The sequence below is a fragment of the Hippopotamus amphibius genome, chromosome 4, assembly GCF_030028045.1.
Source record: "Hippopotamus amphibius kiboko isolate mHipAmp2 chromosome 4, mHipAmp2.hap2, whole genome shotgun sequence".
NCBI classification, from domain to species: Eukaryota; Metazoa; Chordata; class Mammalia; order Artiodactyla; family Hippopotamidae; genus Hippopotamus; species Hippopotamus amphibius.
The window spans coordinates 81,631,023-81,656,505 of NC_080189.1; the positions used below are offsets into that span (position 1 = coordinate 81,631,023).

General features: G+C 38.1%; 2 protein-coding genes across 3 annotated transcripts in view; one reads left to right on the forward strand and one right to left on the reverse strand.

Moving 5' to 3' along the window:
• Positions 1 to 22,111, reverse strand: part of SUGCT (succinyl-CoA:glutarate-CoA transferase) — a 667,361-nt gene extending 645,250 nt beyond the window's left edge. For both annotated transcript variants that reach the window (XM_057731039.1, XM_057731038.1), the window contains exons 1-5: positions 21,975 to 22,111; positions 10,576 to 10,627; positions 9,836 to 9,909; positions 5,158 to 5,243; positions 4,566 to 4,616 (exon numbers count right to left, since the gene is read on the reverse strand). In XM_057731039.1, the coding sequence (XP_057587022.1) occupies positions 4,566 to 4,616; positions 5,158 to 5,243; positions 9,836 to 9,909; positions 10,576 to 10,627; positions 21,975 to 22,083 (372 nt within the window). In that variant the 5' untranslated portion in view covers positions 22,084 to 22,111. The remainder of the gene's footprint in view (positions 1 to 4,565; positions 4,617 to 5,157; positions 5,244 to 9,835; positions 9,910 to 10,575; positions 10,628 to 21,974) is intronic.
• A 172-nt stretch (positions 22,112 to 22,283) lies between these two features.
• On the forward strand, positions 22,284 to 24,777 carry MPLKIP (M-phase specific PLK1 interacting protein). The gene is made up of 2 exons (XM_057731040.1): positions 22,284 to 22,928; positions 24,066 to 24,777. The coding sequence occupies exons 1-2, from the start codon at positions 22,590 to 22,592 to the stop codon at positions 24,264 to 24,266; spliced, it is 540 nt and encodes a 179-aa protein (XP_057587023.1). The 5' UTR covers positions 22,284 to 22,589; the 3' UTR covers positions 24,267 to 24,777.
• The last annotated feature ends 706 nt before the right edge of the window (positions 24,778 to 25,483 follow it).

The window sequence follows — 25,483 nt, forward strand, 5'->3', positions numbered from 1 at the left end:
ACAAAGCTACAGTTAACGTTTTAATTTATTCCACATATTTTTCTGAGCTTCTGCCTACTACCTACAAGGCACTCTTGCAGGCACTAAAGAAACAAACTACTTCAAACACATCTAGACTTCTATACCAGTCATCTCTCTGCTGCATATTCTGCATGGTGCACAGTATAATACCTGACGCAAATGACATTTGACAAATTATTTTTAATTTTAAAAACTCTTTCTCAAAAAGTTAAAGATAGAATTACCATATGACCCAGAGATGCCACTCCTAGGTATATACCCAAAATAATGGAAAGCAGGGACTTAAACAGGTACTTGTATCCAAATTGTTCATAGGAACATTATTCACAATAGCCAAAAGGTGGAAACAACACAATATCCATTATCAGACAAATATATCCATACATAAAGTAGAATATGTTTCAGCCACAAAAAGGAACAAAGTTCTGATACATGCTACAACATGGATGAACCCTGAAAACATTATGCTGAGTGAAATTAACCAGACACAGAAGTACAAATATTGTATGATTTCACTTATATGAAATATCTAGAAAGGACAAATTCATGAAGACAGAAAGTAAATTAGAGGTTATCAGAGGCTGAGGGGAGAAGGAAGTAGAGAATTATTGGTTAATGGATACAGAGTTTGTTTGGGATGATTAAACATAAAGGAAATACATAGCAGTGATGGTTGCACAAAATTATGAATGTAATTAAAGCTACTGAATTGTACAGTAAAAATGGTTAAAATGACATTTTTGTGTTATGTATATTATATCACAATTTTAAAACTTAACTATGTAGGGTATTTGTATTTTTAGATTTCTGAACCATCATAAATCACATTTCAATCCACATAAAGTATTCAGATGGATCACAAACAAATTCACTGTTTCAATAAGACAAGAAAATAAACAGAATGAATATATTATATTAATAGAAAAGTATTCAGAATGTATAAACAAAAAAACATTTAAAAACAATATACACGGTATTATCTCATGTTTATCGGGAAAAAATGAGTATACAAGGACATAAAGAGATTTCATGATACACTAAAATATTAATCTTTTTGCCCACAAATAGATATTACTTGTGTAACAATAAAAAAAATTTTTAAGCTAAAAAGAGCTGTGCTCAGAGTACCATGTAGTCTGATTCTCCAAAGTTATAAGAAAAATATGGAAAAGTTGAGTTTAGGAGCTAACGATTTCTACTGATAAAGATGCCCAGTAGCTTTTTATTATTACCCAAGAACTCAGTATGTATGCATTATGATACTTATTGATAAAATATCCCTGGAAAAGTGTATAGCACAGAAGTTATTCTGTGCTCCATTTTATTTATTTTAAATAGTTATTTTAAATAAATATATACTAGCTATTTACTAGATACTGATTCTTAGTGAGTATGCCATCCAACATATTCTCCCTCCCTCTCTGTTTCGGGATATTTACCAATTTCAAGATCATGTATGTTCCCTAAAGTATTAACTAAGGCATTCATTAAAATTGTAAACAGTGCAGTGCTGAAATAGGAGACATCAGAAACCTCTCTGAGCTTTATGGATGTCCACACTATCTACAAGTATCATACAAGTCAGCTGCTTCAGTGGAGACCAAACACTTATCACATTTCCCTGATACAAGGATCTACTAAAAAATAAAGTTGGGGGGAGAAAACATTCCCAGTTTTACTGGTGATCACCTCTTCCTCATCTAGGTGCTCATAAATCACTTAATAATCTGTTCTAGAATCTTGCCCACAATAAAAAACAAGCACAATTTCTCATGTTAGAGAACTCATCATCTTTTTCTTTTCTTCTGGGGGAGGGGGACCTTCATTCCACTCACAGAGTGTAAAAACTAAAATCAATTGAAATACAGAATACCTAATTCTAAATTTGTCTTCATTAAATATAATTTAGGAACAGACTGGATGATCAAGACCAGAAATAAAGGGGCAGTGATGATGATAATGTGACCACACTTATCAGGAAAAAAACTATAAAATAATTTCTAAATGTAAGTCAAAGAATGTCCTTACTCATAGGAGATGTATTCTGCAGTCAAATGCTCTATCCCTGAGTTCTGCCCCCCACCAGGAGATGTTTTCTGAAGGACTTAAGGACGAAGTTTCATATCTTTCACTTACTACCAAATAGTTCAAAATCAGACACACACATACCACATGTATTCATGTAGAAATAAACAAATATAGCAAAGTGTTAAAACTGTTGCATCTAGGCATGGGGTAAATAAGAGTTAATTATGCTACTCTTTCAATTTTTCTGTATGCTTGAATTTTTCATAATACGATGTTGGAGGCAAATAAAACCTATAATACTTCTATTGGCCAAGATTCAAACCCACAATATGGACACTGTCACTGTTAGATAACATAGAGAATCATCTGAAATATAGATGAGGTCATCAAATCATATTAACATGAACATACATACATCTTTCTAAGCCGAGTTTTGTTTTCTACACAACCTATTTTTGGTTAGCCTGATTGACAAAGAAGTCATACTATTTGGAGCTCTCAGGTATCCAGCTGATTGCTTCGTGTAATGCTTTGGAACCGTTTCTATAAACTAGACTCATTATATTAGCAATCACAGCCACCAAGTTCTGAGTACAGAGGTTGTTTTGCTACTCTTAAAGCCAAAAGAGAAATTTGTGCCAGAAAGAATAACAAGAGTAGGCAAAAAATAACTTTTCCTCTAAGCAGTAAAATACATAACTTATGAACAGTACAACTAGCTAAAAGCAACAGATATGAATAATGACCCCTGACGATCTATTTAAATTTTAATGAGTTGAAATGTACTTTATCATTATCAATCAGACATGAAGAGAAACCATGCCCATAATGAAACAATTTAAAACTGTTCCAGTCTGGTGGAAGACACAGGCAGGATCCAAAGAGTGTGAGCAAGACATCCCAGCAAGTTCATTTATTTTGGCTAGAATTATACATGTAGGCCTAAAATATTGCAATGTACACTGATGCCTTAGGAGCAAGAGTTATGAATTCCACCTAACACTGCTCCATTGAAAAACCCTAATGAAATTGTGAAATATTTGTTAAATCAAATCTGAAACCTTCACTATTCAGGATAAAATAACAGAATGGAAGCCAAGTAGCAGGAACTGTGAACAATGATGGTAGAACTGAGAAACATAACCAGAAAGAGAAGAATTAAGAACAATCTCCTAGATGATTCGTCACCATCATCACCATCACCATCATCACAACTACTGAAAAGATACAAACAAGGGCCTGAGAATGAAGATGATGAGAGTGGTGTCCAAGGTGAGGGCCGCTGCCACAGAAACACAAGGCAGGGCAACAATAATGGAGAACAATTTAGAAAAATTGTACCAAGTTTCAACTGAAAAAGAAAATAAAAAGCAAACAAACCTACGTTACGCTATAGAAAAGATGTAGGAAAACAGGGCAGTAAGATCAGGACAATCATCAACTTTGGGGTTCAACATACATCTAGTAAAATCTTAAATTTGTTGGATTTCTCCAACAGAATCAGAGTGGATGGTCACTGATTCTGATCTTGGTAATTAGAAGATGCTATCTTTCAATCAGCCAGATAGATGAGGAAAGTAGCATCAGAGCAATGAAGCTAAAGTTGATACTTCAGTATAAAACAAATTTTGGGTTTTGGTTCTCTAATCAAGGGGGTTTACAGCCATTACGTTAGACTTCAAACTTTAACAAGGATGGCAAACAAGTTTTGTCTCACGCGACGAATCCACCTTCATGTGCATCAGGAACAATAATAACAGCTAATGCTTAATGAGTGGGGACTGTGGCAGGCACCTTCTACACATTTTACACCATATTAACTCAATTCTAACAACCCTAAGAAGTAGGTATCATTATTGTCCCCATTTTGCTAATAAGGGAGCTGACTCATCAAGAAGTTAAGTAACCTGCCTAAAGTCACAAGGCTAGCAAGTAGAGAGGGCAGGATTTGAATCCCAGAAGCATAACACTGGAGTATGCCCCTAACCACTGTGCTGCCCCCTCAAGGAAAGATGCCCAGATCAGGTCCAGACACATTAGCCATCTGAAGAAGTGTTAGAAAATGCTTGGGCTCTACAATGATGTAAACCCAGAGTTCAAATTTCAGCTCTTCCCTTTACTAGCTATGTGATCTGTAGACAATCACTCAAGCCACTGATACTCATTTCATCTCTTGTGAAAATGAGGATATAATACTTCATTTACAAGGCAAATTCTGAAGATTTGAGAAGATAATATGAGTAAAGTGCCCAGGCTTAAGATCTGATGCAGGGCAGGCACTCAGTCAGGTACCATAACTGAACACTCTGACACTATGGAGAAATGTTACACACAAGATACAGGAAATTATAAAGCAAATTATACTTACTATAAAAGCAGAGTTAAACTCTTAAATGGCATTTACAGCAAAATTTCAGATTGCTAATGAAATAATGTTTTAAAACATGTTTACTCTGATATTCAAATCCCTAATTACAACCCAGGTGGTAAGATGCCTTCTATAGAGCATACTGTACCTCTTTGATGATTTTCACCCCTTTTGGATCCTTGATGTTAACAGCTATACTCTAAAAATTAAACATATATATATTAAAATAGTATCATAAAGATTTTTCTTATTAATGACAGTTCAGTGAGAGAGCCATTCGTATCATAGATTCTTAAAGTAAATGCATTTTCCTCACAAAGAAACATTTAAATCATTTTTACTGATTTTATTTGCAATTTGGATGTGTTAGGATGACAGCAAGGATTATAGTAAAAATTTTTCAAATAATAAAACCAAATGTAGGCAATTAGCAACCTCCAAAAGAATAACAAATGTAGAGGATCAAGTGATTCCTCTCTTTAATAAAATTATTTCCATTAAAAACCATTGCAAATTCTCACAAAATGTTTTAAGTTAGTAGAGAAGGAAAAAATAATGATAGAAAGCTCTAATGTTTCTATTTGGTAACTGGTGAATGAAAAACATAAAATTTCACCTTATTGGAAATATTACTTATATCTACAAAAAAGGGTAGAAAGAAACAAGCCACAATGATATCAAAAGTTTAGTTAATACAAGAGAATCACACAAAGAAAGCAAAAAGGGGATAACAGTCTTACTTTTTTATTTCGGTTAACACTGAGAAAATAAGTACTTTCTGTCCCCACAAAAGGTGGACCCCAAGTGCGTGTATCATCACCAGCTCCTGAAAATAACAGTATGAGCTATTTAACCTTGAAGCATCATGAGACATTTCAAACCAACAGACTCATTCATACATAAGTTCACAAGATCAGCTCAACTCAGTGGAATTAGCAACCTAAAGGGGCCATGGGAGCTTGTTAGAATTGCCCAAACTGTTTACCTCTTCATGTAAATCACTAAATCCTCCCATACCTTTCACTAAAAGCCAACCCTAAAAGTCAAAATCCAGAAGGGAATATCCTACTGGCAGCCTTTAGATTTAATAAAAGGCAAGTCTGAGGGGGAAAATAATTACTCTCCTACTTTGACAAACAAGTCAGCTCTTTCAGTGTTTTTGCATGAAACGTGCAAACAAAATGTTGGGTCTACAAAAAATTTTTGTTTGATACAATTTAAATCAGAATAAGGATAAGTAAGTCTTTATGATAAAGTGGCATCTAAGGCTATGTATAAAACAATGATAAATAAATAAATCTACGTTTTAAATTCTGCAGCAATAAAACAGATAAAGCAAATAAGTTACTGAACAGCAAATGTCAATAATTTAAAATACTATTTGAGAATAAAATTTTAGTCATCTAGGTCTTGCTTCAAAGGTCTTGCTTCAAAGTAAAAGTTTTAAACCATAAAAAATATGGTATTTTACTCGACATCTACTTCAATTGATTCGGAAAAGTACTTGTGTTTGATTCAAAGACAACACTATAAAGTCACAGAGAAAAAGTTTTCTTTGCACAAAAGGCAAACAATGTAGATGTAGTTCCAAAAGTGAATCAACAATTAACAGGTACAAATTAATCTCACTTAAGATTTTTATAAGTTCTGATTAAATATTGATATTAGAAACTAATCACTACATAAGTATTACTAGCCCCCCAATAAGAGAATTTGTGAATGTGGGCTAAAGTTTAAACTCTAATCTCATTTAAAATGATGTAATTAACTTATTAGCCCATTAGACTTTACTCACTGAAACCGATAAAGAAGAGACACAGCCTTTTAGAAAACAAAATGAAACAGAAGCTAAAGAACAGACTCCTTTATTTAAAAACAAAAACCAAAAAACCTCACAAGAGTAAGAGAGAACACGGGACAGAGGCGAAAAGCAGCATTAGGTCTAACTGGGGATGAAGTGATCAACAACGCAAAGCAATAAAGAGTAAGTATCAAACTGAACAGCGTGCTCAAAACATCAGCAGGAAAAATAAACTGCAAGAGTCCCTAAAGACAACCTCCTGGTAATGAACCAGTCAGAGGCTTCATGGAAAATGTATGTATGAGTTTGGATATTCAGGATCAGACAGGACCTCTCAGAGTCAGGAGACAGTCCAGCCACTTTCATTTTTTTTTGAAGGTCCCAACACAATAAAAAAATAATAACTTTTTTTTAAGGAAGCAACGTCAACATAAGGCTAAAATTAGTTTAGTTTAAATGATTACATTCATCTCTCTAGTGGAGATAATGTCAGAAATCTAAATTGGAGGCCTACATAGCTTTCCTGCCCCACCTGTCCCTGGTTTATAACTAGGGTTTGAGAGAGGCAGAAGGGTAGGTGCTGATGGCCCATGAAATGAAATAAAGGTTAAAGGTCACAAGCTGGGAAAACTGGCAATTTGAGAGACATATTTTTATTTGACCCACATGCAATTTAAAGTTTTTAACTATCTGCCATGATTTCAAAATCTAGAGACCATATATAAAAATTCAGACTGCATTTCTTATATGATATTTCAACACATTCATTCATTCAGCAAATATTTATTGGGTGCCTACCATGTCATAAACACTGCTCTGTGCAGAGCAGACATAGCAGTGAACAAAGACCAACATCCTGCCCTCACATCCCTGCCTCCTGGGGACAACCCCAGAATAACAGCAACAGCATCTGCTGCCCAGCCCGCTTTATTCATTCAGGTTACCTGCCTGGCCTTGCAGGCATTGCAGGTAGTTTATACCCACCAGCAAACTCTAAAAAAATAAGAAAAAAATAAACTTAAGCTTGATATGCTCTTTGATTACTCAAATAAGAATAATCTAAGTCCCAAGTCAGAAAACTACAACCAAATTTAATTTAAGAACTGGGGAAGTGGGAATTCCCTGGTGGCACGGTGCTTAAGAATCTGCCTGCCAGGGACATGGGTTCACTCCCTGGTCTAGGAAGATCCCACATGCTGCAGAGCAACAAAGCCCCACGCGCCACAACTACTGAGCCTGTGCTCTAGAGCCCGCAAGTCACAACTACTGAAGCCCGCGGGTCTAGAGCCCATGCTCTGCAACAAGAGAAGTCATCACAATGAGAAGCCCATGCACCACAACAAAGAGTAGCTCCTGCTCACCGCAACTAGAGAAAGCCCACACACAGCAAAAAAAGACCCAACGCAGCCAAAAAAAAAAGAAAAAAAGAAAACAACTGGGGAAGTGGACACTAAAAGAGACTAGTTCTCCACTGAAATTTGAAAATACTGCTGTCACTTTTCTTCATATCCATTGAATAACTATCTTGAAAAAACAAAATATATAATATGAACATTAAAACGTACTAAGCAGAAGGGTTAAAGGAGAGAGAGCAATTAGTCAGAAAAAGAGCTAGTAACAAACTTGATGCCTAGTATATGGCTATGGGACATAATAAAGCTCTAGACTAAGGAAAGGATCCCCCAGTGTGGAAATGGAAAAGTACAGAGGAGAAACAGGTCTAAGCAAATAGGGAATAGTGACTTCTAAAATTAATAAAAAATACAGTCATTCCCTTGGTATCCACAAGGGATTCGTTCCAGCACCCGCCCAAGGACACCAAAATTGGCAGATGTTCAAGTCCTATAATTGGCTCTCCATATCCACGGGTACTGCATTCGCAGATTCAACCAGCCACAAGTCATAAAAGTACACAATCTGTGGCTGGCTAGATCCACAAATGAGGAACCGCTGGATACGAAGAGCAAACGGTACAAATGTTTAACCTAGTGATCAACTGAAATAGCAAAAGAAATCAGATTGGATATTCTATCCAGCAATGGACGACCCAACGGTTGAAATCAGAGAGTATGTGGTGTTGAAACTGGATAGCAATGTGGAAATTATAAGTTTTGTGGTACCTGTAAAAGAAAAAGAAAAAAAAAAGATGTTCAGCTAAAAAGTAAACATTATTCAGCATATATCCAGCAGTGACCAAAAGCGATAGACATCACTGACTGGGCAGATGAAGCATTATCTCTGGAAAGCAGGATTCACCAGGCTCTTCCATCACCTGGAGCCTGACAAACACAGGGTCAGAGAAACATAATATAAAATATGTAATATCCCCCACGCTGAGCAGAGAATCTTCTGCTGCCTTCTCTGGCCTCCTAAGAAGATCTATGTAGCAGAAAGTTGAATCTTCTGGATCATGTACTCTACTTTACAGTGTTTAATCACGTATAGTAAATTAATATGTTGATGTAATTATAAACTAGTCTCTTATGGGTCTTATAGATACATGTACACTATTCAAGGCTAGAGCATTTTCGCTGATTTGGGAATTCTGTTCCAGATCCATAAGCATCAGATGTTGAAGAATAAATAATAATGCTCATTTCTGAAACCTTCCAAAACAAGCTGCTTATGGCATGATGCAAAGGACGTAGAGAACATGGACTCTCCCCTTTAAGTGTTTGTTGGAAAGAAAGGGCACATAACATGACACTTTGCTAAGCAACTTCACCAATAGCAACATGAATTAAACACCGAAGTCCTAAGAATGCGCCAAATAAGAGTGAGAATTATGCATCCAGAATAGGCTTAACTGGTGGACAAAGGGGAAAGAAAGAAAGGGAAAGCTGCCAGATGAAAAACATAAAAGCAAAGAACCGATCTTAGCTTAGGTGTTTGTTTTTCCCTTAAACTATTTAAAATTATACAGTGGGGAAAAGTTACTTTTATTAGAAATAGAAAAGAATGACTTAGGTTGGGGTATTTGGGTTCCTTTTGGAAGGACTTCAATTCCTTTCCTTCTCTCCTTCTTCTATGACCTATTTCTTCCCTCTTACCTTCCCCTGGCCCCTGCCTTCCCTTCATCCCACAGTGAGGGAAGGTGGCCAGACCCACTGATCTCAGTCTCAGCAGCAAGGCTTGCGTGGTGCTCAGGAGGCCCAGGATCAGAGCTGGGTGTCTGGATATTCCTTGCTGTGTGACTGTGGACAAATCCCTTGATTTCTCTGTGTCTCTGTTTTCTTATCTATAGTCTAGGAATAACAATAGCTCACAGGCTGTCATAAAGATTAAATACATTAATACAGGCAAAGTGCTTAGAACTGTGCCTGGCACTCACTGTCCTTAGCACCATCGTTATTCACATGTCACATGTCAGTTTCCACCAGAGGCTTCCAGGTACATGTGAAGGACCTGGCTTAGGCCTTAGCCCTTGGCACATATAAAGAGTACAAAGAGATCTAATATTAGTATAGGTTCAGAGGAAAATAAAGAAATAAGAAGAGAAAATAATCACTTCATTTCAATTCTCTCCTCATCCCACATACAGGTACATGGACATTTAAAGAACTATTAAAAATATCTTTTAGCTTGTTTCTATGTTTTAAAGAGAACAATAGTTTTACCTGGTCTTTCCACTTTTATAACTTCTGCTCCAAGATCTCCTAAATTCATAGTAGCAAAAGGTCCCGCCAGTACTCTACAATGTTAACAATGATAAATTCATTACCGTCTTTAAGATTTCTATATTAATTCTTTTCTTAACAGTCCATCAACACAGACAAGCTCATATAATGTTGGTAAGAATTAAAATTGTTAAAACAGCTCAAAAAAGTGATTTGGACATATGTAGCAAGAGCTTTAAAAAATATATTCCCTTTGATGCAGTAATTCCTACTTCCAGAATTCTATTCCAAAGAAGAAATTGAAAGATTTCCTGAGGTAAAGATTTAAGTACGAGGAAGTCTAGTATACAATAGGAGAACACTGGGGGATGATTAAGTAATTATGTGACAACTATATACTGCAATAAAATATCATCCTATTTTTTTGTTGAATTTCAAATGACATGGGAAAATATTTGAAATATAACATTATGTTTAAAATGTGGATAAGCCTGTAACTTCAATATGGTTCCAATTTTTGTTTTCAAAAATTATATATAAATATGCATATTGGAAAGAAATGTATAAATATTATACTAATTGTCTCACAGAATGATGAAATTACAGGAAATTCTCTTGGTTTTTCTTTCCAAAATTTCAACGATAAGCTTATAAGCACCCTCTTATAATCCAAGAAATACACGTCTTTTTAGAGAAGGGGGAAAACTCAATCACCAAAACATAGATAAACCAATCCAAACCTTGATATATCCAGAATTTTTACACCCTCCAATGGCTTCATATTGTCAGTACCTGGCAAAATACAGAAAATAATTGAAGGTAATTGATTACTAATTTTCAGAAGGAATAATGCAGAATTCTTCATATTCTGTTTTATATAATACCTATTACTACCAAATAAATAAAATTTCCTTCACATTTCTGCTTTATATATAACACAGAAACCTTAACCTAATCCAACTAAATCAATCTGTAAAAATTAAAGCCTCTAATACCAGATTACTTCCAATTTAATAAAGATCAAAGATACACTTAAGATAGTTTAATAAAAATTTAGAAGTGGGACAAACTAATGAAAAATTTTTAAGTGGGAGGGGAGAGGGTGCACAGGCTGAGCACAGAGGATTTTTAGGACACTGAAAATACTCTGTATGATACTAGAATGATGGATACATGTCATTACCCATTTGTCCAAAACCCACAATCGAGAAACAGAACTTTCCATCACATGAAAATTTCCTCCTGCCCTTTGCAAACTACCTCTCCCTCCATTCCCAACCTCAGGCAACCATCGATCTGCTTCCTGTCATTTTAGTTTGCATTTTCTAGAATTTTATATAAATGAAATCATACAGTATACACCTTTTTTGTCTGGCTTCTTTCATTCAGCATAACGATATTGAGACTCATCCATGTTGTTGCATTTTTATGAGTAGTATCTTACTCTGTGGATACACCACATTTGTTTATCCATTCAGCTGTAGATGGACACTGAGTCGGTTCCAGTTTTTGATTACAGTGGATCAAGTTGCTATGAACATTCATGGACATGTTTTCATTTCTCTTGAGTAAATACATAGTGGAATGGCTGGGTAACATGGTAAGTTTATGCTTAACTTTCTAAGAAACCGCTGAACATTTCCAAAGTGTTTGTACAACAGTGCATGCGAGTTCTAGAAACTCTACATCCTCCCAACGCTGGGTATTGTTAATCTTTTTAATCTTTAATCTTTAGCCATTCTAATGGGTATATGATGTTTCTCTGTGGTTTTAATTTGCATTTCTCTGATGACTAATGCTGTTGAAAATCTTTTCATGTAATAATAAGCAATTCATATATTTTCTATTGTGAACTGCTTTACTGTTGTTTTTTAAACTTTTTATTTTATATTGGAGTATAATTGATTAACAATGTTGTGATAGTTTCAGGTGCACAGTAAAGTGATTCAGTTGTACATATACATGTATCTACTCTTTTTCATATTCATTTCCCATTTAGGTTGTTACATAATATTGAGCAGAGTTCCCTGTGCTATACAGTAGTCTTTGTTGGTTACCAATTTTAAATATAGCAGTGTGTACATGTCATCCCAAACTCCCTAACTATCCCTTCCCCACCACTGAAGCCAAATATTCAAAACAATGCAAAAATCCACCAACAGTTGAAATGTTAAATAAGCACCAGTACATCCATATAAAAAAAATACCATGCTGATGTTAAGAAAAATGAGACACTTGCATATCGTGACATGTGAAGTTGACCAAGATATATTCCTAAGTTAAAAAATAAGTCAAATTGTGGAACAGAATGTATAATATGATCCTACATTTGTAAACATATAATAATATTAATAATATATGTTGGTATTTCTAGGAGCATTTATAAAATTCTACTGGTGGCTAAATCTTGGGGTAAGAATTTAGAGAGAACTTTCACTAGCTAAGTTATTTCTGTGACTTTAATTGTGATTAAGTGTATAATCAGCAAAAAAAAAGAGTAAAAACTGAAAACAAAGAACAAAATGAGAGAGAAAAGATATTTTAGAGAAAATAAAACATAGTAAAAGATCTCAAATATGAGAAAATATTTTGACATCATTAGGAATGAATGGAGAAGCAATTCTTTATGTCACATAAGATTCCAAAACTACTGGTCTGTACTGGTCTGTCCTTTAGGGCCCCTGTTTTATTTCAAATGATGCAGGAAATATATTTAGGGGTCTTTTCAACCCATAAATCTCATTTCATTATAAATCTAGAAAGAGAAGTCTATATTTGTCTACCAATGTCATCTCACAACCATAATAAATTAGTAAAATTTTGTTTAACGACACAAAAACTTTTTAAATGAATTCATTGAACATCAGGCAATAGAATTTTAATTTTATTATCTGAGAAGATAACCAGAAAGGACTTCTAGAGCACATTTAAGTCAAAATCAATTAATGAGGTTTTTTTGGTTTTTTGTTTTTAAAAATTTATTTATTATTTATTCATTTATTGGCTGCATTGGGTCTTAGTTGCTGCATGGGCTTTCTCTAGTTGCAGTGAGTGGGGGCTACTCTTCGTTGCAGTGTGGCTGGTTTCTCAGTACAGTGGTTTCTCTTGTTACAGAGCACGAGCTCTAGGCGAGCGGGCTTCAGCAGTTGCAACACATGGGCTCAGTAGTTGTGGCTCGTGGGCTCCACAGTGCACACTCAGTGGTTGTGGCGCACAGGCTTAGTTGCTCCACGGCAGGTGGGATCTTCCCAGACCAGGGATGGAACCCATGTCCCCTCTATTGGCGGGCAGATTCTTAACCACTGCGCCACCAGGGAAGTCTCATTTAATGAGTTTTAAATAAAGAGCATAAACCCTGAGGACTGACTGGATTTTAATTCCTTGCTTCACTACTTACTGAGCTTCGGTTCACTACTTACTGAGCTTCGGTTTCCTCGTTTGAAAACACCTACATCATAGAGTTTGCAAGGATCAAATGAAATGTGATATGTAAAGTGCTTAGTAAACGCTCACTAACAATCAGCAATTGCTACCATTGTTATCAATGAATTATACACTCACAATATCTATTAAAGTAGATAATTCAGATTTGAAAACAAATGAAAAACACGACTCACGATTATTTTAAGGAGTAGAAAATAATATATATGATTCTCAATACTCTATACTTTTAAAGATATCTACAGCTATATTTTGCCTGTTTGTGAAAGATCGGAAGAGGCTGAATACAGGGGTGGGGGAAACAGCTGAAGAGAGCATCTATTATGAGGTAATTTGCTGAGATATACTGAGCAGCTTGTATATTGCTCTACCTTATTTGGCCTCTAGTATGGAAAGCTATTATGATGATAACAGCTGAGTAACCATGCAAAGAAGTATAATTATAATGAAGCTGCCATCAAATCTAAGCTTGCCAAAGCTGTTTCTAGGACTCCCCTGGTATTCGGCCCTAAGGTTTCCATGACACAAATAAACTTGAACAGTACCAGAGTGGATATAATTGACAGATGCCCACACAAGAGGCTCATCTGTGTGACAGCAACCATGGCATCCCTTCCCCACTGTACTAGCCAACAACCGAGACATTAAAAAAAAAAGTCAAGTCATAAAACAAACTGATCAAATATCACTATCAAATACAATATGTGGTATGCACTGCAAGGATTTCTTAATTTGATGTTTTATAGAGAACTTAAAAATCAGAACTTGGGAATGAGACAGTAGATGGATCTCTCTTCAAAGCATGCCCTCTTAATCTGCTGAAGCTTTATTTAGAATAGTTAGCAGGATATTTTCTTTCTAGCATAGGTTAAGGGCCTTGAAAGAAGCTCTGTTTCTAATAGTATAATTTGACAGGTAATTTTAGGAGTTTAGAGTATTTGGAAAATTAGAATCCACTGGAAAACATTCCAGGGAAACTAAAAATTTTGCATTGTAAAAAGGTAGTGTGGAAGTGACTCTAAAGTTATGAGGCAATTATGATATTTAGAGACAACCAGAGAATAATAGCTAGATGGATAATAACATAATAATTTATAATTCACCTTCCATTGACACTCAACTTCTTGAGAACTGCTCTTCCCCTGTAAGGACTTTGCTATTACTGAAGGATTTGCAATCAAACAGGTTTTTACACTGTTGGATGCTATTATTTTAATGAAAACTTGAGAAATTTACAGTGCAAAAAGACCAGAAAAGGGGGCTTTTGAACAACAGGTAAAGCATGTCGCGACCAAAGTACAAATCAGTGTTAATCTCAAATCCCTCTGCAGTTCTACATTTCCCACCTTGTCTTGTAAATAGGTTGGGGCCAAATGCCTGGGGTCTGGCCAACGAAACATAAGCATAAGTAACATAAGCTAATTCCAGGACTGATCCTTAAAAACACCCCATGAAATCCTCCAGACTTCTATACTCCTGCTGCAGTGACCTTGGAAGCTATAATTTTCAAATTATTACACATAGAGTGTAGCTATATGTGCAAGAAAGATGTTTTATTGTATTAAACCACTGAGACTGTGGCCTAATACGTACAACAACCCCATCTAGCCTATCCTGACCAATGAAGAAACCAAGAATTCAAGGAGGAAAAATGGTAGCCTCTAAGCGATTGTAGAGCATCAAAGCCAACAACTGGGAAGTCCATTTCAGGGATAGGTTGTTTCACTGTTAGCAGCAGTCTTCAAACTGAGATATGTAAAGACTTTAGTATGAAAGAAAGGAATCCTTTTAAAGAAATCAATTTCCAGGTCTTCAGCTTCCATACATATTTTTTCCTAAAATTGATCAAATAAGGCCTATGAATAAGACTTTTTTCATGATTAGTCTCCTCCCACTGTGCAAAACTAAAACATATTCCTCACACATTACAGATCTTACCCTCATCTTAGTTCCTCTTATAAAATTTTCTTTTGATAAAAACATTTAAATATGAACTTAACATATGCAATGAATTGCTTTTCAAAAGTCATTTGGTAGGAACACCACTACAGTACCAACTTACACACTTTATAAATCAGTGTATAGTTACAGGATTCACAACCAAAAGTCAGGAAGCCTGAGAATAAAACTTCGGTGTTCAGCCCTCTTTAACGGGCCAGCCTGAAGTGAACTATTCAGAGGATAAGAAGTGGCTGAACCATGGAACTTGTGGAGCAAATGATAGCTACCAATTATCAAATATGAATGCCCACAAACTCAAGAGCCCCCTGGAACTTCTCCTTGTTGGTGAGGTGGCTCTCCTGCGGGAGAAGACTGGCAAAAGGCAAGACCTTTATGCAAATTAGGGAAAGGCATCCCTTCCAGGGGACAACCAGCAAAACACCATCATAGGTACCTGAGGGGAATTATAATCATCACAGCAAAGAAAATATGTGTGTGCAAGGCGTGGGAAGGTGGGGTGGGGGGCAGTGTTAGACTGTGAATGTGATGAGTCTCTTTTGACAAAAAAAAGGTAGGGAACCCTATTTTAGAGACCCACTGCAGATAAACAGGGGAGGAACAGAAAGGAAGGGAAGGGAGAGCCTGGAAGAAGTGTGTGGATACATATGTTAGAAAAAAATGTTTTAGCATTTGACTTGTTTTCAGGACCTCCCTGGCGGTCCAGTGGTTAAGACTAAGTGCTTCCACTGCAAGGGGCAAGGGTTCAATCCCTGGTCAGGGAACTAAGATCTTGAATGTCACACGGGCAGCCAAAAACAAACAAACAAAAAACTCCATGATTTGTTTTCAACAGCTTCCAATGGCTAATTCTGGAGAGCAGGAGATGTCTAGAGGGAATTTAAGATGCTTTCTGTGAAGGGCTACAGAACTCTCCCTGGGACTTTAAGTAGTAAAAATAGAAATTATTCTCTAAGGCTTTTAAAGTTTGGGGGGATGGAGAAAGGAGAATGAGGAGCATGTTTCCAAGGATAGAGGCAGGTCTTAAGGTGGCCTAGCCATGTTCATGTTATAAACTGTTTAAAACTTTTCATACATATTATCAAATATGTACGAAAGGCAGTATTAATATATATACTGGCACCAGCAGTGTATGAAAACAATGTTCTCCATCATCGTCCATAACCCTGAATATGATCACTTGATTTGGGAAGCGTTTTGCTTGCTTGTTTGTTGTAAATTTCACAGTTAAAAACTTGCATGTTACTACCATTTTAATTTGTGTTTATTTAATGACCTCTGAAATTACACTGTTTTTCATACTTGCTCTTTTTTTCATACCTTCTCTTGTAAATAATCTATTCTTGTTGGCCCATATTTCTACAGGCACATTTATCTTTTTCTTATTGATTTGCATGGATTCTTGGTGTAGTAAAAATATTAACCTTTTATGAGTCATAACTAGTAAAAGTAATTTTTCCTTATCTGCTGTTTGGTCTTTTGGATTGTTTTGGAATTTCGCTTTCCAAAAAATCATTTCTTTTACTTTCTGCCTTTGCTATTGTTTCAGGGTTTCTTCGGATTACCCACACTCTCAGTGAGGTGCTAAAAAGATTCAGCACGTAGTTGTACTCATGACTAAAGGTTTATTACAGCAAAATGACGTATGACCCAGTCAGTGAGTGAAAAAGACAGGCAGAGTCTGGAAAAATCTATGCACAGGCTTCTTATGTTCTCTCCCTCCCATGGGCGGCCACACCAAGCTTCTTTTGTTGCTTCTTTCTCTAGCAACAAAATTCAATAAGGTGCAATGTTTCTGCTCAGGGAAGTCTATTACAGACCCAGAATCCAAAGGTTTCATTGAGGGCTTTTCACACAGGCACTCTCTGCTCAGCATGCACCAAAATTCTGGACTCCCAGAAGAAAAGCAGGTGCTCACCAAAAATCCATAAATCATACTGATCGTACAAATCATCTATGCACCCATATTAATTAGGAAGCAGTCAAGTGCCAAGTTCCCAGATGCCAAATGAAGGCCACACTTGTAAGAAGGTCCTTCTAAAGACAGCAGCCTGAGGCCTGCTATGTTAACAATATTCTGCACAAGTATTACGTTTTTCCAACCCCACATTATATAAATACTCATGTATAGTTGGTTTTCCCTTTTAAAAAGCTTTTATTTTCCTGTTTAAAGATTTAAAGTATGTGAGGTTTATTGTTTTCTATTTACATATTAAGTATTTGCTTCTTAGATAAGAGACTAATACTTTTTCTTGCTTTCTATTTTCCTAAACATTTCAGGTTTTCTACAAAAGGTACGTATTGTTTTTACAATTGGAAAAATACAAAGATACCAATTCTAGCGACATTAAAATTTTATTTACTCATTTTAAAACAAACGTTTATGTCTGGAAAAGAATAATCATACTCTTACATTTTTCTTCATGTCAAAGTATTTTGTCAACAATTTTATTATTTTCAATGAAGATTTTTTAAGTGTGAGTTAATGCATTAACATCTGCATTACACATGGGTGAAGAATATTAGTCTAAAAGAAATAAACATGCATAATACATTTCACTTGTGCTTGACTATTCTGGACAGTGGATACATGCTTAAAGTTGAAAAGAAGATCATTAACAGTAGTTTGGCTCTCAGAGGCAAAAACAAGTTGCTTGTAACACCTGTTTTATCAATGAGAATGTTACATGATAGTTAAGTGGTCTACTGTGCTCAGTGCAGGCATTAACCCTATCAGAGAAGGAGCTATTCAAATCCCAGAGATGCATTTACTTTTCTACAGTTGACAGTCTTTAACATGGAAAAGGTAACAAGAGAACCTCTATAAAGAAAACTTAGAGACTCTGAAAGGCTTCAGGAAATATTAAGATCAAGTTCTTGCTCTAAGTATACATACAGTAGGCCCTCTGTATCTCTGTATCTGTGGGTTCCCCAACTGCAGATTCAACCAGCGGTGTGCAGAAAATAAATTTGGGAGAAAAAAATTCCAGCAAATTCCAGAAAGCAAAACTTGAATATGCCTCACCTCCCACAACTATTTACACAGCAGTTACATTGTATTGGGTATTAGAAGTAATCTAGAGATGATTTTAGGTATACCCAGGATGTGCAGTTATACGCAAATACTAAACCATTTTATATAGTAAGGAACTTGAGCATCTTCAGATTTTGGTATCCAAGGCGGGGATCTTGCAACCAATCCCCTGCAGATACTAAGGGATGACTGTACAAACATTTCCAGGGCTCGCTTCATCAGCACATCTACTAAAACTGGAACCAAAATTTCTATACATAGAAACTATTAAATACACTCTCCTGTCCCAAGCAGTACTTTCATCAAAAATACATGTTTTGGGGACTTTCCTGGTGGTCCAGTGGTTAAGAGTCTGCGCTTCCAATTCACGGGGCATGAGTTCAATCCCTGGTTGGGGAACTAAGATTCCATATGTCACACAGCGTGGGAAAAATACACACACACACACACACACACACGAGGCTTTTGAAGCAGAGATCAGAGTTATTATTACTTACATCAAAAAATGCACCATTTTTCCCACATCTAATATGCCACAGGCGTCATAATGAGAGCTGGTGGACTAGGCCTGCACATACAAAGGACTGAACCACAGGAAAGGTCCCCAAATTTATAAATCTATTAGTTTGTATGGGATAGCTGCCCAGCAGCCAACTTCCCTCAAGAAAAGCAGAGAAAGCTAATCTCCTTAATGTAAGCAAATTCTCCTTGGGAAGAAAAGGGGATGGTCCCTGGGTTCTTACCCTTTGGAATGTAAATAATGTCTCCAGGGGGAAAGATAAACTTTACTGGGTTTACAATCTCAATCTTGAGAATGTCTCAAAGGCTCTGAGTTTTATACCCCTTTGAAATATAAACACAAATTTCCTGGGAGTTCTCTAACAATCATTTCTGTCATCCTTTAACTTCTAAGACTTGCCCCTTAACCCAGGCTCTAGTTTCCTTGGCTTAGAAAGCCCTGACGATGCAGAAACATGAAAATATTTACTCCTTGGTAATAAGTAGTATAACCAAGCAAAGTATTTACATTTGCAGCACTCATTAATACCTGACACCTACCTAAAATACTGGCTTTCAAACCCTTTCTGGAGAGCCCTAGGAATTCCTCAGCGGTGCCCCAAAGTGTATTTTCAGGGAGGCAGTTAAAGTAGGGGACAGAAGGAGCAACTATGGCACCCTAATTCCTGCTTCAAACACAAAGCCATCTGCTCTCATAAAGGTTCTACCAAAAAAAAAAGAAAAAAAAGAAAAAAAATGTTTAATCTACTGAAAAAAGAAACAGCAAAAAATCTCAGGAAAACCAAATAAAGATCCTCAGTCTTAAAGAAACAGACAAGGCCCCGTTTTCACTTACACTTAAATTTCCTTAGTGGTACTCTTACTTGCATTAAGGTAAAACTTGCAAAACACGCACCACCACAAAGTTAACCAACTGTTTTGGGGGTCTCCCCACATAACTCAGGGTACTGAGAAAGCTCCCTGATGTTTCGCCTGTTGACATGTTCTGTGTACAACGCTACTTGAAGATAGCACCTAGCCACTACGTGTCTTCAATAGAAGCATTATGCTGTTGAGGATCCTGTTTTCTAACGCTGGTCCTCCCTAAACAGTGCTGCAATTCTCTTTTTGTGGGAACAATACCTGTGTTACTCACATAAACATTAAAGTGCCCTTTCCCCTCCACAGAAGTCAGACTCAGCTCATGGGGCAGCCACCAAATTCTCCTACACATCATCCCAATGCACTTTTCTATTTCCAGGTAAGGCAACATAAAACTTCCTTCATCTCTCTTCCCCTGAACTCACCATCAAACAAATAAATTCAATACAAATACGTGTCTGGGGACCTCAGACCCACCAGTTCAGGCAGCCAGACTGCAATTCCCAGACTAATACCCGGGAAGATTCCAGCTACATTTACAAAAGTTCAACATGAAGGTTATATCTACTAATCTCTAAATATCTAAAATAATATGCCACGCAGTACCACTGTCAGAATTTTACATGCTTACTGATCCTCTGCATTTTTCAAAGGACAGACTGATTGTCAATTCATATTTCTTTACCTAGAAAAAGACAACTGCCTGGGATTCAAGAAGCCTGAGTTCTGGTCCCACCACCATTTGCTATGTGAATTCAAGCAAGTCACTAATCACTTCTCTTGGACAATCTGTCATATGTAAAAAGGCAATTTGCCTATTCTCAGAAGTGATCCAAGGGGAATCTGGAGTTTTCATATAATTATTAACAATGTACTCTCCCTCAACCCTCATATACACTTGAAAACATGATGACTGGCACACTGTCATGTATAATCTACCTGTCAAAAGCTCCTCCCCCATTTCTAATGCAAGTTCATATGTGTAGAAGATAGCAAGATATCACTATAGGGAAGAGCATTCCAGAAGTGTAAGCCAAGTAAAAAGACAACTTACAGTACTTCACTCAATTCCGCAAAACATTTGCCAGTTATTTAAAAATTAACAACGATAATTTTGATCCCTGCCATCCTCATTTTTCTGCTCCCTCCCCCTAAAATGTAGATTAGGTGATGATACTAAAGGTGGTATTACAGGTGAGAATCACTGACCAATACACTCATTCATTCAATAAATATTTGACAGTCCAATTACCAGGCATTAAGCTAAGCACCTCAATGTCCAGAAAGGTGAAATTTTGGCCAGGACATAAGTATATAATACAGCGGATAATCTGGGATCCTGGGGGGAGGGGCGGTAATTGCATCACAAAGCCTTGATGGCATTATCCTGCCTTGATTGATCCTACAACTTCTGTGGAAAAGAGAAATCTGATCAACCGAATTCCCTAAGAACAAACAACAACAAAAAACTGTGTATCTCCATTCATCAAGGATAGAAGCTGAGAAAACATCGCATTCTTCAGCTTGCCATGTCACAAAACATGTCAAAGGGACACTGAGGAGTGGCAGCTGCAAGAATGTTAATAGGCTGAAAAGCACAAGTCCAGGCTACCCATTGGGCTATGATTAAATGAGTCGGAAAATTCTTTAAGATTCTATTTCCTACAAGCTTATTTCAAGACTCGTAGTGGGCTATCATTCCCAAGTTCGGAGGGAGTAAGGAAAGTTCTAGAAAACGGTAGTAAATCTCAATTTCATCTTCTAAGTAAAATTCTGAGACAGGTGTTCGGCACTAAGGTGTGTTTATACATTAGGGGTCATTCTTGAATGACCACATTTTTCTTTATAACCAAAAGTCTGTGAAACGATCATTATTTTGAGAGCTTTGGCCAAACGTTGTTCTTTTCTTGAAAATCAGGATCTCTGCTTCCTACCCACCCCCCCTTACCCGCCTGCATTTAACAAGAACAAGGAAGGGAGTAAAGTCCGGCATCTGTGAGCACAGTCTCGCCCCCGAGTTATTTAAAGATGCAGTCTGAAATCCTTCCTGAAATGTAGCTGGGGTGCGTTAAGTTATTTAAACTTGGGAGACGAGAGGGGAGGAGTAAGGGAGAGAGGCCAGTCCACCCAGCAGGATCGCGCAGGGGCCGGACCAGGGCCCGGACGCCGGGCAGGGTGACCACGGGGCGACCGCGGAGCCGGGACGCGGGGAGACGCGAAAGGCCAGAGGGCGGGCGGCGGGGGCAGCGGATACTTCAGGAAAGCGCGGCGCGCTCCTCGGGATGCCTCCTGAGTGGGGAGGCTGGGGCTGGGGTCGGAGGGTACCTGACTGCGGGCGGCCGGTCCACAACCCCCTCCCGCCGCCCTGGCGGGAGAAAGGGACGGTTCTCCGCAGAGCCGCGACCCTCGCCAGCGTCGCCAGCGTCGCCAGCATCGCGCGCCCCTCAGAAATCCTCGCTCCCCGCGTAAGTGGAGACCGCAGCGCGCGCGCGCGCGCGCGCGCGGCCCACGGCCACTAGGGGCGCCCGCGGACACCTCAATCCCCGCCCCCCGCCAGGTGGGAGGGGCCCGGCCCGGCCCAGCCGAGCGTTCCGGACCCCACCCCTTCATCGGCTACACCTGCGTCTAGTCCGTCAGTCAGTCCCAGCCAAAGCCCGCGAGACTGCAGAAGCCGTCGCTGGGGCCTGGTGTTCGTTCTTTCCTTTATCCATTATCTTCCTTCTTCCTTCACTTAAATCAGCTCAATCTGTACCCAACTCGGTAACCAGCTTATCCCGCCGCCCTGCAGGAACCTTTGTGAGTCCGGAACCAATGTGCAGGTCGGTGCTGGCGGCCGGAGGACTGTTTTGGTGAAGGACCACCAAGTATTATGTGAAGGGTTGGTCGCGGCAGTTCCGGCGGGAGAGCGAGCCCGTGAGGTCTTCGTCTTCGTCTCCTGAGATGCACCGGCAGAATTTCCGACCCCCGACTCCTCCTTACCCCGGCCCGGGTGTAGGAGGTTGGGGTAGCGGGAGCAGCTTCCGGGGCACCCCGGGCGGAGGCGGGCCGCGGCCGCCATCCCCGCGGGACGGGTACGGGAGTCCACACCACACGCCGCCGTACGGGCCCAGGTCTAGGCCCTACGGGAGCAGCCACTCTCCGCGACACGGCGGCAGCTTCCCTGGGGGCCGGTTCGGGTCTCCGTCCCCTGGCGGCTACCCTGGCAGCTACTCCAAGTCCCCCGCGGGGTCCCAGCAGCAATTCGGCTACTCCCCAGGGCAGCAGCAGACCCACCCCCAGGTAATAATAGCCAGCGTTTGCCGAGCTCTTACTGTATGGCAGGCATGGTACTAGTAATTCCTTTACGTGGATTATTTTGAATCCTCTATGAAATGAGGTACTATCGTTAGCCCCATGTTGCAGATGAATAAACTGAGGCTCAGAGAAGTTAAGTACAGTTTTCTTGAGAATGCTCTAGAAGGTGGCAGAACTGCACTTTGTTTCTAGAGTCCTGCTTTTAACCAGTACACTGCCACTCATCCACAGATTTCCCTGATTCCCTCTTCTTTGTCAGGGTCCTGTCCAGTTCGTTGCAGTAAATTATTCTGAGTCCCCGGTCTCCGAAAAAGAAAACAAGAAAATGAATCCCTAGCATACAGCTCATCTCTAGGGTTACAGGCTAGTGCCATCTTCCTACTACTAGCATCTTTTCTTTCTTTATTTTTCTTTATTTTTTTTTTTTGTGGCTTGGTTTTCCAACTCCATGGGCTTCTTCACCAGGTCTTTCTGGTGTGCTTAGGATTCTGCGGTTTACAACTTAAATGTGCGTAGTAGTTTTCCAAATTTACTTATGCCAAACCAAACCCACCCCTTTGAGTGTGGAGCTAATGAGATGGGAAGGTTCTAGAAATTTTGAAGCTGTAGGGTTAAAAAAAAAAAGGGACTTACGTGGCGGTCCAGTGGTTAAGATTCTGGGCTTCTCTGCAGAGGGTGTGAGTTCGATTCCTGGTGGGGGAACTAAGATCCCACATGCAGCGGGGTGTGGCCAAAAAATAGAGAGAGCCAACGAAATTCTAAAAAGGGGGTGAAAAAGTTTTAATTTGCCTCCAAAAAAAAATAGGGAAATACTGAGGGAAAACTACAGTACAGTTAATTTCTTATTTCATCATTAGTTTATCATTTGGCAAAGTTACTACATTAGAAACCCAAAGGATTTGAGGTGACAGTGGCATAAAATTATTAATAAATTAGTAAATCAAATTGGTTTAAATACTTTTTAAAAACACTAGGTTAAAGGAAGCTTGGGCTTTGCAATTGAACATATTTGGGTTCAAGACACAACTTTTAACTAGCAGTGTGATCCCCACTAGCCTCTAAAGAAAAAGTACCACTTACCTCTACTAAATGTCTTTTTAACTGATGATTTTTTTTCTAAAGGGTTCTCCAAGGACATCTACACCATTTGGATCAGGGCGTGGTAGAGAAAAGAGAATGTCTAATGAGTTGGAAAGTTATTTCAAGCCTTCAATGCTTGAAGACCCTTGGGCTGGCCTAGAACCAGTATCTGTAGTGGATATAAGCCAACAATACAGCAATACTCAAACATTCACAGGCAAAAAAGGAAGATACTTTTGTTAACATTTCTGAAATTCAACTGGAAACTTCATGTGTCAGGAACATCTTGGACAAAAATTGTGCTCGTAATTAAGTTGAACCCAAAGATGGTGACTTTGAATAATTAGTTGTGTCTTCTTTCATTGTGTCAAGTATTTTTGGTATTAGAGAAGACATATGATAGGATAATTTGCAATATTTAGCTCTCTGGAAGTGCCTACCCCATTTTAGAAGATTGACAGTTTCCAAATACTTAACATTCTTGGTTATATAATGGACATTTGTCTTTTAATGTTTTTCCAGTGTTTTAAAATAAAACATTTGTCTTTCTAGCTATACTGTGCTTTTGTCATATGCTAAAGAATTATTAAAATAATGCTTTGTAATCACGTAGTTAGAATTTGTACATATATATTTTGCGTACTACTTCTGAAAATGAAATAGACCATCCTTTGTGCTGTAGATAGTTCTATATTTGTTCATAGGGAAACGGGATAAAGGAAGAGAATAAAGGAGGTTTTTATTTGTAATATAACCATTGTTCTGCGTGCATATTTTATGTAAAAAATGCATTGAAACTTGATTGAAAGTTATAGAAACCCACCTAAGCTTAAATTAAAAGGTATTCATACCCTTTATACTCATTTAACTGGAAAGGGCAAAGATAGACCTATTTCTTGCATAGCTAGATTAAAGAATTCTGTGTCTGAATTTCTCTACTTCACATCTCAGTAGTGTGGAGTCATTTTCTCTTGAGGCTCAGGAAGATGGCTACCAGCAGTCTCAAATCACTTCCATTGTGAAGAGAACATTTCTCAACTTTGTCAATTTCAGTGAAGACAGATTGGCCATGCTTAGGTCATATTTTATAGTCTTGAGCCAATAGCTATGATCAAGGTAGTGTGGCATAATTAGCTTGAACACGGACCCATCCCTACAGTGAGGCAGAGTCCCATGATCTTCAGCCCCACCAGGCCTACCTGGATTAAACAGAGATTTTCCAAAGGAAGGAATGCTGTATATCTGTACCTACAGTGATGGAGAGAAAAATATAAAGGGATTTTCCCCAATTACTTAGACAAAATCAAGTCTTATAACATTCTGGCTTTTTAGATATTTTGGGATCACAGTATATGATGAGAGTATGGCTAGTTAAAATTTTGTGTAAACATTCCCAGAAAGAAACCTCTAAAAGTGAAATGATCACACCACCAATTTGAGCCATAACCAGTTCTGTCTGT

Coding starts and splice junctions, on each gene's coding strand:
- MPLKIP (XM_057731040.1), top strand. CDS start 22,590: ATGCACCGGCAGAATTTCCGACCCCCGACTCCTCCTTACCCCGGCCCG. Junction 22,929..24,065: donor AGCAGCAGACCCACCCCCAG/GTAATAATAGCC, acceptor TTTTTTCTAAAG/GGTTCTCCAAGGACATCTAC.